The sequence below is a fragment of the Podarcis erhardii genome (genome assembly GCF_964252035.2).
Source record: "Podarcis erhardii genome assembly, chromosome: 3".
In the NCBI taxonomy this organism is placed as follows: Eukaryota; Metazoa; Chordata; class Lepidosauria; order Squamata; family Lacertidae; genus Podarcis; species Podarcis erhardii.
This window is the reverse complement of record NC_138507.1, coordinates 102,676,432-102,691,957: the sequence shown is the minus strand read 5'-3', so window position 1 is coordinate 102,691,957 and position 15,526 is coordinate 102,676,432. Positions and strand designations below refer to the sequence as shown.

At 40.7% G+C, this 15,526-nt stretch overlaps 1 protein-coding gene across 1 annotated transcript in view; it reads left to right on the top strand.

Annotated features, from left to right (window-relative positions):
* The window catches only part of LRPPRC (leucine rich pentatricopeptide repeat containing), a 116,112-nt gene that overhangs the window by 77,406 nt on the left and 23,180 nt on the right, over positions 1–15,526 (top strand). Inside the window, exons 26-30 of the mRNA XM_081854507.1 lie at positions 3,271–3,339; positions 5,940–6,030; positions 11,322–11,464; positions 11,598–11,724; positions 14,934–15,060. Of these exons, the coding sequence (XP_081710633.1) occupies positions 3,271–3,339; positions 5,940–6,030; positions 11,322–11,464; positions 11,598–11,724; positions 14,934–15,060 (557 nt within the window). The remainder of the gene's footprint in view (positions 1–3,270; positions 3,340–5,939; positions 6,031–11,321; positions 11,465–11,597; positions 11,725–14,933; positions 15,061–15,526) is intronic.

Below are 15,526 nucleotides of genomic sequence, written 5' to 3'. Positions count from 1 at the left end.
AAGAACAGTTTCAGGTTAAGTACAGACCTCCGGAACGAATTAAGTACTTAACCTGAGGTACCACTGTACATGATTTAAACAAACTTGCTTTTTGTTCTTGCTTTCATTTGGGGGTGGTGGGTATCAGTGGTTGGATTTTTTTGCCAATTTCAGTCAGCATCTCACCTGCCCTCCCAGCTCCCCCCCACCCCCCGCCCCGTTGCACCTCTACTGCACAACATTGCACACCCTCTGGGTGGCTTCCAAAGCAGTTTTTCAGAGGGCACAGGAAATCTATGGTGCCTACACCATTCTCTGATTCCAGGCCTTTGGGTGGTGAAAGAATATTTAGTTAAGCTTCACGTGAAGACATTAAAATAGTTATTTTGTGCACGCACCAACAGCCGCAAACAAACAACTGTAGAAAAGCAATTTGGGCTGCTGTCCAAATACATAATTATCCATAGGGAGAAGTCAAAACAATAGAGCAGTAAAGATTACATTGTAAAGCAGAATACTGTTTTAAGCCTCATATGGTATTGAAAAGAAAACATTTTAGAAAACTGAATGGAGAATGGATAAAAAGCTGTCTTTTCTAGAAGGAAAGCAAGTAACAATCAGTGGTGTGTTGTTGCTGGCAAACTTAATGTTTTCACTTTGAGTGATCTGTAAGTAAAAGAAAATAAAAGCCACAAGTTATTGAAGATTTTTTTGTAGGTTACAGCATATGTTCTCCCTTTTTCTTTTCTTTTTACAATGTACTGCATTACAGATGTCTCAATTTCAGACCAGGCACAATGCTGAAAATTCAGTAAGATGGTTAGAGATAAGCCACAAATATGGACTATCGTGCAAGCCCTAGAGATTTAGTTAATCTGACCTAGATGTTCTTTTGATGATTGAGAACCTACTATATGTGAAAACACTTCTCAATTTCAAAATGAAACACAAGAGTATCCACTGTATAACTCAGCTGTCCTTGTAGTGATGGGCACAGCAATCATTTCTTAACAGAGGAGGATTTGCTATATAAAGTTTTCAGCTTTTAAAGCCATTTAGATCATTGGCATTTGGAGCAGCAATGATATTGAAAGTTGGAAGTGAATGCCGCATTTGAGTTTTGCTATGTCACAAAGAGGATTATCTAGAGATTCAAGTAACATACTTCTTCTCTTTTAATTTCCATGGGCATGTTGTATAAGATCTTAATTCTTTAGTTCTCACTGATTCCCCCACCCCCCCACCCCCAGTCTTGTGAAATTGTTTAAGAGATCATCAGATGGGAGGGGAGGCATAAGAGGTGTATTTAAAACCAGCAAGCACTTCTTCTGTATGTGTTCACTTGCCAATATCATGTGTGCTATGAAATTATACACAAGTGGTTTCTGTTTATCGTTTGCTTGAATTTGCTTGATGGTCACTTATCCATATGACATAAAATAATGATTTGATAGTCCTATGTTAAAAAGATAGAGGGGGGTAGAGACCCTGGCATCTTAGAACAGGGTTTTTCCAGGCGGACATTATGGTTGCCGGATCACATTCAGTCTTGGCGGTTGTGGGGAAGACAACAGAGGTAGCACCCGGCATTGTCACCCTGTTAACTTTCTTTAAGAAGTTCAGTGCTGTGCCATTGGGCTCCCTTTGTGTAGTAATTTATCAGATTCACAGCATCAATAGTGCATTGGGTATTGGGAAAAGTAGAGTGAGTGAGAGAGAGAGAAAGAGAGAGAGAGAGAGAGAACGAAAGGAAGGAAGGAAGGAAGGAACCACTAAGTTTCTAAAATGCCACTGGCGGTTCTGCTACTGCCACAAACTTTGCCAGATTGCTTTCAGCAAGTTTCTGATAATTTCTATCCCAGTCATGACGTTGGAGCTTGCTTTGGACTTTCCAAGAATCAATATTGGATTAGATTGGTAGTATGTACCATTCTGCAATGTTGCAATATAGATGAAGTTAAAGAACAGCTACAGTTGGCTGCAGAATGTTCCCACTATTCATTGGAAAAGGCCAGAATGTGGGACTGTGCTTGGGGACAGGAGGGGGGCAGGCAGGAATTTTGCTTTTTGACTATGTTTCTATAATCTTTTTTTTTAAAAAAAAAATGCAGACAACTTTAGCATCGCTGATAGAATCAATAAAGGGTTTGATATACAGAAGAAAAGTCCAGAGTGCACAAGAGGAGCTGTTAGCCAATGGAGTAGCAAATAAATGTTCTTGTTGAAGTGCCCTGTAGCTGAGAACAGGTTGCTTGTAAACTCTGAAAACCATTTGGTCGTGGACAATTGTGAAGGCTGTTCCACAGAGACAAAAGTTGATTTAGTGTTTTCTTTGGAAATTTTTGCTACCTAACTTGCATTGTTGAAGTGTTCTTAACAACCACATTTGCAGGCCAGAAGTAGGAAATAGTGGAGGGGGAGATGGAAGAATTAAACAGACCAGGATGAGGAAACATTCCTTCTAGTTAGGTTGGGAATAAATACCATTTTACCAAGATAGCAAAAGAAATAACCCTGGCTATTGAACTGCTGTTGTCAGAACATAGAGAGTTTATCTGCTGTAGAAAAGCAACAGACCATCTTAGAATACATAGAATTGCCACAGTCTAGGTTGGTCTCTGTAGAGTTGAGTTAAGCAACACAGGTAAATAACACAATTCTTTGAATTGCTGTAATTACTATTGGGGAGCCTGATTTTTTTCAGAAATAAGTAAATAGAATGGCAAAAGAATTATGTTTATTTTTTTTAAAAAATAGCGTCCCTCTCTTATGCTGTAATTGACATTTAAGGCAGCCAAACTAAAGTATCATAGAAACATCAGTATAATAAAAAACTGCATATAAAACCAAAGAGCACGTGATTATACATAAATATTAACTTAAGTTGCAGTTAGCAGCTGACAGACCAACCCAAGACACAACTTGTCCCACGCAAAGCAAATATAACAAATCAACTTAGTCACTAAGACATAGTACTCAAAAAGATTCAGACTCAAACAATTCAACTTTATTTATATTTATATCCCAGAAGTCATGTTGCTTTTAAACACATTGAAAAATTCGAAACTTTTCTTATAATATTTTAGTTAAAACAGCATGGCTGTATTTAGTACCACTACTGTTTTTGAAAGTGTTAAACCTCATATTCAACTGTTGTAGCATGAAAATGTATCTAGTGGGCAAGTTCACCACTCGAGTAATCTTGTGTTATAACTGCATATTAATCCTCCGCATTTAAGGAATTATTCCAAGTCAACAAGTGGTTAGTTACTCTGAAATCTTGTTTTGCAGACACCTGGTTTAAGAGCTCGACCAACCAGACTGCAGTGGTTTGCAGAGAAGTGTATTGGAAATAATCAGGTTTGTGTATTGTGAAAATTTTATTTTTATTACTAATTTAAGGCAATAATTTTGCATCATTTCTATTGTAACCATCCAAATCCAAGAGAAAAAGACTTAATTAGTTTGTGTGTACATGCACCTCTCACTATCAGAATGCTCTTTATTGAAAATTTCAGTTATCCAAACACATATCGTTATACCCAAACCTTGCTACACAAATGGCTGATTCAGATATCCAAACAGCCCACCTCCTTACATATTTGTGTTTTGCTGGTCAGCAGCAGCCATTTGGGGCAGAAGGCACAGAGCATTGTTGGGCAAACTTGGTCCTCCAGCTCTTTTGGGACTACAGTTCCCATCATCCCTCACCACTGGTCCTGTTAGCTAGGGATGATGGGAGTTGTAGTCCCAAAAACAGCCAGAGGGCCAAGTTTGGCCATCACTGGCATAGAGGAAGGGAGAGAGATCCGACAAATCAGGGAGCAGAAGAGACCAGGCAAAGGGAGGGAGAATGGACAAATCATGGATTAGAAATTACCCATAGGAAATAATGGAAATCATTGGCTTCTTGTGCAAACACTCACCATCAAGCGATTTACTGGGAGCTCATTGTGTTTGCGAAGCAGGACCTGCATGTACTAACTACCTTTCAGTAGGGCCTCCAGTTGACAACAGTCTACAGCTGTAGGGTAGGGTAGTCACCTGTCTTGTCTTTTCCATTCCTGATATTATATTCAGGGTTCTATCATTTTACTTGCCAACTTGTTAGCAGTAGAGCAGTAGAGCTCCTCCTCCCTCTCAGGCCTTTGCTATAGAACTTCAAGCACAGGCCCAGCTGCTACTACCTTGTCCTGTAAAAGTCTATTGAGAAAAAGAAAGAAACATTCTCCTTTTCCCTACAGAGAAGTGGGGAGACTGAGCTTTTGCAAGAAGAGAAATCACTCCTCCATTCCTCCTCTAAGATCTTTGTAGGAGAGAGGAAAGATGGCTTCCCCATCCCGCTGGGCTTCTGCTGTTTTACCTTTTCTGCAAAAGCCCCACAAGAGGGCAGATGTCTTTTCCTTTCTTCAGTTTCTCCATGAGCCACAAGACTTTGAGAAGGAAAGGATTAGTGGTGATCACAAACAATAGCTTGGTTAGTAAGCTAACGTTGACACGGTGAAGAAAAACAGTATGAACCTGTTTTTTCCTACAAGATATTGGCAGCCTAAACAAGTACAGTGGTACCTCTGGTTGCGAACGGGATCCGTTCCGGAGCCCCATTCACAACATGAGCAGAACGCAACCCGCATCTGCGCATGCGCGTGGCGTTGCTTTGCACGTCTGCGCATGCGCGAGCCGCAAAACCTGGAAGTAAACCTGGAGGTATGACTGTATGCAAAACCATCTGGAAATTACTTAGATCAGTTGTGTACTATTACAGACGCAAAGCTGATGCCCAGCTAACTTCAGTTCATTTTGAAAGTGAGATACCCTTTTACAGTCTTACCTCAGGTTGAAGTAGCTTTGGGATGAGTATTTTCGGGTCGCGTGCTGCGGTGACCCGGAAGTAATAGAACACATTACTTCCTGGTTTTGCCGCTTGTGCATGCGCAAACAGTCAAAATGATGTCATGCACGGAAGCGGCAGACGCGGGTTGTGTTTGCTTTGGGATGTGAACGGGGCTCTGAAACGGATCCCATTCACATCCAGAGCTACCACTGTATTGGCAAATACACTGGTCGAGAATATAGAAGGTTGTATACAGTGTTAATTATACTCGCCCATTGACATTAATGAATTTAAGTTACTCATAGAATCATAGAATTGCAGAGTTGGAAGGGACCCTGAGGGTCATCGAGTCCAATCCCCTGCGATGCAGGGACGTAACTAAATCATACATAATTTCAATAATGTTCATTAATTTCACTGGGCATACTTTTGAGAATAGTAGTAGTAGTAGTAGTAGTAGTAATAATAATAATAATTTTTTAAAAATTATTTGTACCCCAGCCGGAGCCTGACTCAGAGTGGCTGACTAATGTTGGCAGAGTGATTACTATATGAGATACACTGCTATTATAGGGAATTGTCAGGAACTGATTAACACATGGAATATATACATATAAGATCTTAAATAAGAAGAGCCCTGCTGCATAAGACCCATCTAGTCCAGCCTCCTGTTCTCACAGAGGCCAACTGGATGGTTATCCGAAGCCCACAAGCAGGATTTAAGTGTGACAGTGTTCTCCCAACTTGCGATTCTCAACAACTGGTATTCAGGGCTATGCTGCTTCTTGCAGCGGAGGTAAAACTTAGCCATTGTGGCTAGTAGTCACTGATAGCCTTATTCGCTTTTTGTTGGTGTGCATTGTCGTTGCAATTTATACATTGCGAAAATCATTGCTAAAATGTTAGTTCATGCACAGAAAATTCCATCACCCATCATATAGTCACATTCTTCTACTCCCCTTTTCCCTATTTGCTCATTCTACATCCCCTACCTATTCATTACCCCATCATAACTTTTTTACAACTTGATACATATGCAATAAATGTCTAATAAACCAAGCAGTTCTTTATGTCATGTATAGATGTTATAAATGTGATGTGTGTTTGTAATATTTTCTCGTTTAAGGTTGAAGCCCTGGAAAGCATGGTAGAACTGACTCAAAAGCTTTTTGAATGTGATAGAGACGAGATGTATTACTACCTGTTAAAATTATGCAGTAAGTAAAATGGACAGTCTCTTCTTTATTTTGGTTCTTATAAGTGAGGAAAATTTTTGTATGTTTCACGTTAGACTTACCAATGTTCAGAACAGAATTGTTTTTGCAGCGACAAAAAAAACAATTGAGATATTAACGTTATTGAGAAATTAATAGTATTGTAAGCAACTAATACTATGCACTTTACTTGTATGGCTAAGGATGTAGTGGTATTGGTGGGAAGGGTTACAAAGGGCAGCAACTCTAGTTTTAGTGTGAGGAGCAAAGAATTGGAATTGTGAGGCACAAAGTGTGCTCATTAATGGTTCCTCATCATTCTGGAAAAATGTGGCAAGTGGGGTGCCGCAGGGTTCTGTCCTGGGTCTGTTGTGGTTCAACATCTTTATAAATGACTTGGACGAAGGAATTGAGGGGATGGTCAACCAATTGGCAAATGACACCAAACTGGGAGGGGTAGCTCAGAAGACAGAATTGGGATTCACAATGTCCTTAACAGATTGGAAAACTGGGCACAAACTAACAAAAGGAATTTCAGTAGGGACATATGTGTGGTTCTATACTTTGGCAGGAAGAACCAGCTGCACGAAACACGCAGCAAAGTAAAGCATGGAAATATAAGCTGTTAAACCTTTAAAATATGGCCTTCTAAGATAACTGTAGCTTGCCTTAGTTACAATCGTGAAAGTTCCTAAATAATTGGTATAGAAACATGAGAATGGCTTGTAAGAGCCATGCTGTCTGAGCTTGGGGCAACCAGCTCAGACTTCACACATTGTGCTCCTTAGGTAGACTACGTAAAACAATAGGCTTGATTCCCTTCCTCCGAAGGTGTGGGGGAGTAACCTAGCTAAGGGTCATCTAGTCCAAACCGCTGCAATGCAGGAATGTAAACTAGATCACAAATGACAAATTTGCTACCAGCCTAGGTTGCTTATTGGGTTTACTGCAGGGTAGCCAGTATGGTGCACTCCAGATGTTTTGGATTGCAACTCCCAGCAGCAGCTGCAGCAAGCATGTCCAGTGGAGATAAATAAAATTAGATCTTGCTTAAGAGGAAACAAGACCTTTGGACACAACCATTTGGTCAGGGTGCAATCATGGCCTGTCTCATATTCCATCCTTGTTCTCCTTTTTACCTAGTAGGTGGGCTGGTCACCGCAATTTTCAAGTGTACTGTCTTTTAGCTGCCAAGCTGTCTGGGCTTTATTGCAGCTTGTTAAAGATTTCTTCTCCCTGCTTCAGCCCTTTTCGTTGGGTGAAACATTTGGTACGGCATTTGTCCATTTAGTTCAGTGCCCTGCCCATGGGTGAAACGTTGTTCATTGTACTTCAGCTGCATTCCAATTTACCAGTTAAGTTTCTTTCTTCCAGTTTTAGAGTGTTAACTCAAATAGGGAAACATTCTGCAGTTGGCTTACTTTGGTTGAACGATAATTGAAGGTTTTTGTAAACCACCTATTTGCTTCTGCATAGGTGGTATTTATCTCTTGAGGAGTTCTTTAAAGAAAGTTGCCATTTCCCATCATTGTGTAGTACTAAACCATGTCTCAGAAATTCAAGAATCCTCTGTGTAATTTCTCCCCTTGCTTTGAAGAGCTGTCTTGTTTTGCTGTCTACAAAAGAATTTGAAAAGATGTTCCTCTTTGCTACATACATAATTGCTTTCAATAGAAGATAGCCAAATACACTCGCAGCCTCCCAAGGAATATCTTGAAAGCCTTTCAAAATCTTACCAGTACGTGGGCAACTTGTTAAGCATTTGAGGACAATTGAAAATTGAGAACCACATAGCAATGGGTGACTGCAGATCCGATTGACGGAAAGGGAATTTTGCAGGCGTGCCATACCTCTGAAACATTTTGTCTCATCCTCTTTTAATAGGATCAGATTTTATATGGCCTGGGATCTGAAGGACTGCTTACATAATGCTGTGCATTGCTAAAGGCTTTGGACTTTATATATCTTGAATTGGAACCTCCCATACCATATGACACACAGTTTTTGAAACTGAGAAGTCATTTAAAAGCAGTTTGATAGGACATTTTGGAGTGGTTGTCTGCTTTTCAAAGAAAATAGCTAAACATCATGTTGCAGGGTCCTTTATGCATCAATTTGTGCAATCAAGCCCTGGTATGAGTAGAATTGGATACGCTACATGTTCCTGCAGTTCTTCTCTATTCAGACATCTGTAATATTTGCCTAGGAATTTGTTTCATGTTAGTAGCAACCAATACAGGTCAGTTGGGCTAGTTTAACCATAACTAGGACTCCCCACTTACCGAAGGAAAAAATGTTGGTTTGGCTGAACTTTGTTGTTGTTGTTGTTTAGTCGTTTAGCCGTGTCCGACTCTTCGTGACCCCATGGACCAGAGCATGCCAGGCACTCCTGTCTTCCACTGCCTCCCACAGTTTGGTCAAACTCATGCTGGTAGCTTCGAGAACACTGTCCAACCATCTCGTCCTCTGACGTCCCCTTCTCCTTGTGCCCTCCATCTTTCCCAACATCAGGGTCTTTTCCAGGGAGTCTTCTCTTCTCATGAGGTGGCCAAAGTACTGGAGCCTCAGCTTCAGGATCTGTCCTTCCAGTGAGCACTCAGATCTGATTTCCTTAAGAATGGAGAGGTTTGATCTTCTTGCAGTCCATGGGACTCTCCAGAGTCTCCTCCAGCACCATAATTCAAAATGGCTGAACTTAGTAATCCTTAAAAGGATACCTTGTATATTGGGGGGGGGGGCAAAGATTCTTTAATTTTGACTATGTGAATATGAGTGTAGCCTCCTTCTTTCCTGCTCTTCTCATGGATGGATTTCCTCCTAAATTTCTTGGTTTTCACTAACTGTAATTTTCTATGGCATCTGTTGAGTGCTTGTTTGCTTAATCATTTGCTTTTTTTTTTTTTTTTAAAGACTTTCAAACCTCAATATGAGGTGAGTTTGCAAGCTGTCATTTGAAGGTTAGCACTAACCATAGTTTTCCAGTTCAGACATGGCAAACTGTGGTTAGCCAAAATTAGGAAAGTGAAGGAAGGGCTCCATGAAAGAGGAAAGCAGGCTATGAAATTCAATATCTATAACTCTGTAAAGTGCTGCAAGATTCTCCATTATTTTTGCTGCAGCAGCCCAGTACAACCACCTCTATGGAACTGTTTGCTTTACTGCAGCTCGGCATTGTGATGTTACGACACCTTCATGTCTCTTTATAAGATAAGGAAACATGGTTTTTTCCATCTACCTTGGCAGAGTATCCACCTCTTTTGCTTGCAAAAAGAACATTCAGAAGAGAAGTGGCCAAGATATTTGCTGTATGCTTTATTTCATTCTTGCATTTCATTTCCTCAGCAGCTTTTTTTTTTTAATCTTCCTTATTGTTTTACAAATACTGGTTCACCATAATAAAGCAACTGGGTTTCCAAACGTAATCTTCCTTTAGTAGGAGGGAGTCCTCCTCCTTTCCCAACAAGCAGCCTGTTTCTTCAATGGTGAGAGGAGAAATCTAAGATACAAATTTTATCAAACACTGTTGTGCAAAATCTGTAGACAGCAAGAAACGACACAGCCAATTCAATCTACTTAAATAAAGAGAAAACAGCTTTGTCCGCTGTAAGAGCAAAAACAGAACCATAGTCTTAACCCACGTCTAACCATCTTTCAAAACTGTTGCATGCAATACAGCTCCTGAGGTTCCATTGCTATTTCTGTATATTATTACAACGTTAGCTAAATTCAGTTTCCCCTCAGTTTACAAATGTAGGCACGTAGTTCAGCACAAAAAAGGGCATTATTATAAACCTGTAATCCGTCATTGATTGCAAGGCGAGTGATGAACAGAGGTTACTTTAACTCTCTAATATATGGAGTTTTTTTGCAAGGAGTTGGGGGATGTACTGTGTTCACTGAGTGTTCCCATATTCAGGCACCTTGGAATATGGGAAATGGTGATGAGCCAGGGATTTGGAACAGCATGTTGCCTATATCCTGATGACCCCCATTGCTGTCTCTCTTCCAACTTGTAATTCTGGAGAGGTTGTGAAAGTCCTGAACTGCTTGGCATCCTTATTGTAGTAGATAGGGAAGGGAGAGTGGAAACATACCGTATTTTTCCGTGTTTAAGACTAGGTCTTATACTCCAAATTAGGTTTAAAGGGGCTCATCTTATACACAGGTAGTGCTGAAGGCTGTTTTCTTAATTTGGAGTCCCCAAAAATAGGGGGTGTCTTATACATGGGGGCATCTTATACACGGGAAAATACTAATTCATACAAAACAGAAATATTGCTGGTTGAGGATTTTGATGGTGTGGGAGTACATGTGCAGCCTGCTCTGAGTGGGGTTCCACTCCCCTTAAGGGATCACGTTTGAAGCTTATTGATTACAGAATGTGAGCAGTAATTGGCTTAGGCATTGAATGGACCCGACTATATCTGACTCCTGCCCATTGTGCAGGGAGTCCGGTAAGGGTAAGCCACCAGAAGGGGGAGCCCCATTGATACAGACCAACTCGAGCTCCCCCAGGTGTTCCCGATGGGGTCGTGTCATGGCCCTAGCCCCGCCCCGGGCTTCAGACAAGATCCACACCCCCAGATTCCTTTAACAGAATACCCTTAAACTTGGAGGGACAGGTGATGGCCACACCTCCCCTCTCCCATCAAAAGGTCAAACAATGCCTAACTGCAAAACATTACAAAGTTGTGACGATTGCTACGAGGTAGGCGAAAACCAAATGGCCCGTGCCAATTTTGCCAAGTGGAAAAATTCCTCCTAGGCCCCTCTACGGTGACCAACCGAGGTCCATAGCAAGGCCGATGAAAATCTGCAAAAAAGGGAGGGCGGGCAGGAGCTTGAAGAGGCAAGCCAAGAAGAAGCCCTCCGGCTCGCTCCTCCACTTAAATGGTCCCAGCCATGCCCTCACCAGCCAGCTGATTGGCTGGCTGAGTGCTGACGCAGTCGGGATCCCCCAGGGGCGGCGGACTTCGTCCCCCGCCCCTGGGGAAGAGTAGGTGGCCACGCGGTCCACCGCAACTCCTCCCCACAATGAAGATTTCTAACTAAAAGAAATTAGGACTACACTGGCAGGAGAATTATTCCTATGATGTGTAATATTCTGTTTGGCTCTAATTATAAATAACTTGAAAAAAGAATGTTCAAACACCCACTCCAGATTAAGTAACAAAGGAAGTTGGTTATATATGGGAAAGTAAACTTCATGTGAAGACATGCATGAAACAGCTTGCAGTAGAAAATGACAGTGCCACATTTAGGTTTCCTCTCTTCTTTCACTTTTTCCCTTTCAGAGGTAAACAACGATTGGCAAAGGGCTGACGCTGTTTGGACTAAAATGCAAGAAGAAAACAGTATTCCCCGTGAAAGAACTTTGAGGCTGCTAGCAGATATTCTTAAGTCTAATAATCAGGAAGTTCCGTTTGATGTACCTGAGGTAAATTAGGTTAATTGTTTTATGTGGTGAAATACTGGCTTTAAAATCTTTCATGTTGGTTGGTGAATGATATGGCAGAGGGAGATTGTATGTATGAAGATAAGTAACTTTTAAAAATGGTTTTCTTTTAAAGACTTGGTTTGATGGGGCTACTGATGAGGCTGTTGATTCTATCAGTTCTCCCTCTTTGACGACTGCTGAACAGGCAACAGATAATGAAAAAGAAATATTCATACTCTGCAAAAAGGGCAAACCTGAAGGTAAATTAATTTGGACTCTTTCTTAAACTATTGTTGAAAAGAATGTGCTAACTCATTCAATACAAGGCACAAGGCACACCTGTATTCCCAAAATCATGGTGCTCTATAGCTAACATTCTGCTTCATGAAATTGTACTGTAGAATCTTGGTGCCAAAATATTAGCGGTCTTGTATTTCTTTCCGTGCTGAATATATAGGCTCCCAGTATGTAACTGCTTATGATACTATCTTTCGTACTGTTGTAAGGAATAATTTAACATCTGAATGTGAGGTTATTACACTCTGTAGTAGGAAGGATATCCCTGATTTAGAATTTATCATCATATTCCGTTATATTAAATTTGGACTTCATCAAGATTAGAAGGCATCTCACCCACTACAGAAAGTAACTGTCTCCCTTTTGTGTTAAATTAGCCTGAAAAGAAATATAGTGATGTAACATCTGTTGTAAATAGGGCTGTGCTTGCCTCCCAGTGTGAGCCAGTGTGGTGTAGTGGTTCAGAGCCGTGGACCCGTAATCTGGTGAACCGGGTTCACGTCTCTGCTCCTCCACATGCAGCTGCTGGGTGACCTTGGGCTAGTCACACTTTTCTGAAGTCTCTCAGCCCCACTCACCTCACAGAGTGTTTGTTGTGGGGGAGGAAGGAAAAGGAGATTGTTAGCCACTTTGAGACTCCTAAGGGTAGTGATAAAGCGGGATATCAAATCCAAACTCTTCTTCTTCTTCTCTCCCACACCGATCCATTTTGGACCCTGATGCTATCCAAGGCTGTCCCAGATCCAGGCCCCAGCTTTAATTGAGGGCCATGCATTGCCTATAATTTGAAACGCTGATTAAATACACAGCCGAGGGAGGTGGAGAAGGCGACACATACAGGCAGCTTTATGGCTGCTGCCGCCACCTCTCTTGACAGCCCCAGGTGGATCTGAGACTGCTTTAACCCTCTTCGGCTGAATATTGGGTCAGCTCGATTTGGCCCAGGATTTAGGCAGAGCCAGTACATGTGAATGTTTAGCTCTACATGGAAATCTCTGATTTCCAACTCCCTCTTTCCTCAGCAGAGACCCACCAATAAAAAGGTATGAGGGCATGGCGCTGTCATCCTCATTTTACCCCTGAAGTGATGGCTTCAAAGTGACCTGCAGCAGCCAAGAACTACTCACCACCACTATAGATACATACCATCAAACATTGGCCTAGAGCTGCCAGATATTCTTAACCCACGTCATGCATCTTCTCTTCCTTTAAGCCAAGATGGAATCCAATGGTTTTAGTGTTCTTCCTTAGGAGGCCACTCAGAACAATGAATTAGTTGAAATCAGCACAAAATGATATTCCAGCTTTGGTGGAGTGGACACTAAATTACACCAAAGCCCTGGGTGTAATTTAACTATGCTGTTGCTGGTTAGAATTGAATAGTTTTCCTGTGGAGGACATGAAGGTTTGGAAGACATAATGCTAACCAATCTAATACAGTCATACCTTGGCTCCCAAACGCCTTGAGAGTCGAATGCTCCAGTTTTCAAAAGTTCTTTTGGAAGCTGAACATCCAACAGGGCTTATGGGGCTTCTGATTGGCTGTCAGGAGCTTCCTGCATCCAATCAGAAGCCGTACTTTGGTTTCTGAATGTTTTGGAAGTCAAACGGACTTCTGGAATGGATTCTGTTTGACTTCCAAGGTACGACTGTGTACCCTCAGTTTAGATCACAAGCTGTGGTTGTATCAGCACATCCAGTTGTGCAGTTACATAATTTTTGCCTCTTCACTCATCTTGGGGGAGGAGGGCTCCCTTTGGAGAGCGACGTGGATTGCTTCTCTTACTTCATAAGGAGGTGAGCCAATGCTGCTGTTTTGGGAGCCCTCCTGCCCATTCTGATAAGTGGTGCCTGGACTTTTGTCCCAAAGTCTTGCCCTGATGACATTGGCGTCATCCAATACACTATCAGCACCCAAGAGCACAGCCTTTAGCTTCAGCACCATAATTGTGGTCAACACACCGGAAATTGTATAAATAGCAAATCGAACAGGAAGTGTTAGAAATTTACCTGTTTCTTTTTTCAAAAAATGTTTGGATATCTTTACTCAACATAAAATGTTGGCAATGCATCTTGTATTATTGAAATAAAGTGCAAGATTTCGTGAATGCTAGTATTATTTAATCTTTAAGTGTGCCATTATTCAGGTACTAGAGATATACAGAAGAAGTTGCATCACATATAATATACAGTCAGTATGTGAGCTATTGTCTTAAGTTGATTCTGATTTATTCTTTGCTTGGTTTGGTACATAAATTTGCAAATACCAGCTGAACTCCGCTAGATATAAAAACTAAAGTTTATTTGATTTAGCATACCGTAGTGTATTTAAAATATTAAAAAACAACACTGCTTTTAAGGGAAATAAATAAGCACTGTGCCCCCCCCCCAGTGTATGACATTAATTTTTAAAGAGTATATTAAGCAACAAATTACTGTTTCAACAGGATGTTTACAGCTCCATAATCTTGTTCAGAAAAGTAAATGACTGAAAAGTGTGGTTACCTTTTCCCCCCTTTTTTTGGTAACGTCTTTTCACTAACTTGACAGTTATTGTGAATGTGTGAAATAAAACTGTTAATCAGTCAAATAAATGCAGTTTTAGTTTACTTGTTAAATATCAGTATATTTGTAAATTGTATGTTTTTATGTAAATCTTGTCGTAGCCAAATAATTTGATCTCCCAGTACTGAAAACACTGCCAATATTTGCTGAATGCTGCTATGATACAGTATCAAACATTGCAACTCCTTTCCACAGAGTTGGGGGATGCGTTAAAATAACATGAATTACGTCTTTGAACCAAGGTAGCCTAGTAGCAGCTCGTCAATGAACTTGAAAATGGCAATTCTGAAGGTATCTGAGGATAACTTGTTTGCAATTGGTGGCAGTAGTTTTTCTTCTTCTTTTACTTGAATTTAGGTTGCTAAAAGTTCAGAAAGGATTTTGTATTCTAAAGAAACAATTACACAGAGAGGATTTCAACTCAGAAACCAGACAGTTTCTTAAATAAAGCTTTGGACTTTTAAGATATATATGAAGAAAAAAGGAATAGATTTGTTTCAGGTGCTATATTTTTCTTTCTTTTCCAAAAAGAGAGATATAAATGCTGTTCTGTTGCACTTCAGTATAAGTTGACACATCAGTTGTTTTGTTTTAATTTTCTTTGCAGTGGCATACAAAATTTTACAAGAAGCACAAGAGCAGGGTAGTGTGTTTCCAGCCTTTGCATACGCCTTACTTATAAGAGCATTGCTGAGCAAGGGTTATCTTGAAGAAGCCATCAATGTAAAAAACATGTAAGGAATTTTTTTTTCTATATTCTTGTTTATCTGTGCACTTGTAACCTTGCATAAAAACCAGTCCAGTCTTTGCTTTCAGTTGAAATTTCTGTTTTCCTAATAGAAAAATGGCCTTACTTGAAAGTAGCAAAATGCATTGGTCTTTCCAATATGTTGCATGTCATAAGTTATAAAAAAAAAAGGGGGGGGGGAGAAAGCTTGGCATTCTGGCATCGGGTCATTTTGTAGCTAATGATGCATCACAGCCCAGTCACACACTTTGTACACTTAACAATTTAACAAATGCACACATTATCCAAGCACCATTCACTTTTAATGGCTGGGTGAAGTCCCAAGACCAGACACAGAAGGCTACAGGCATCACTTTATATCGAATGCACTGACAGAATCACACGAGTAGGAAGTTCCATTTAGTGAATTGGGCCGTTCAGCTTTGTGCATGAAATTTCGCTCCCATGTCGTA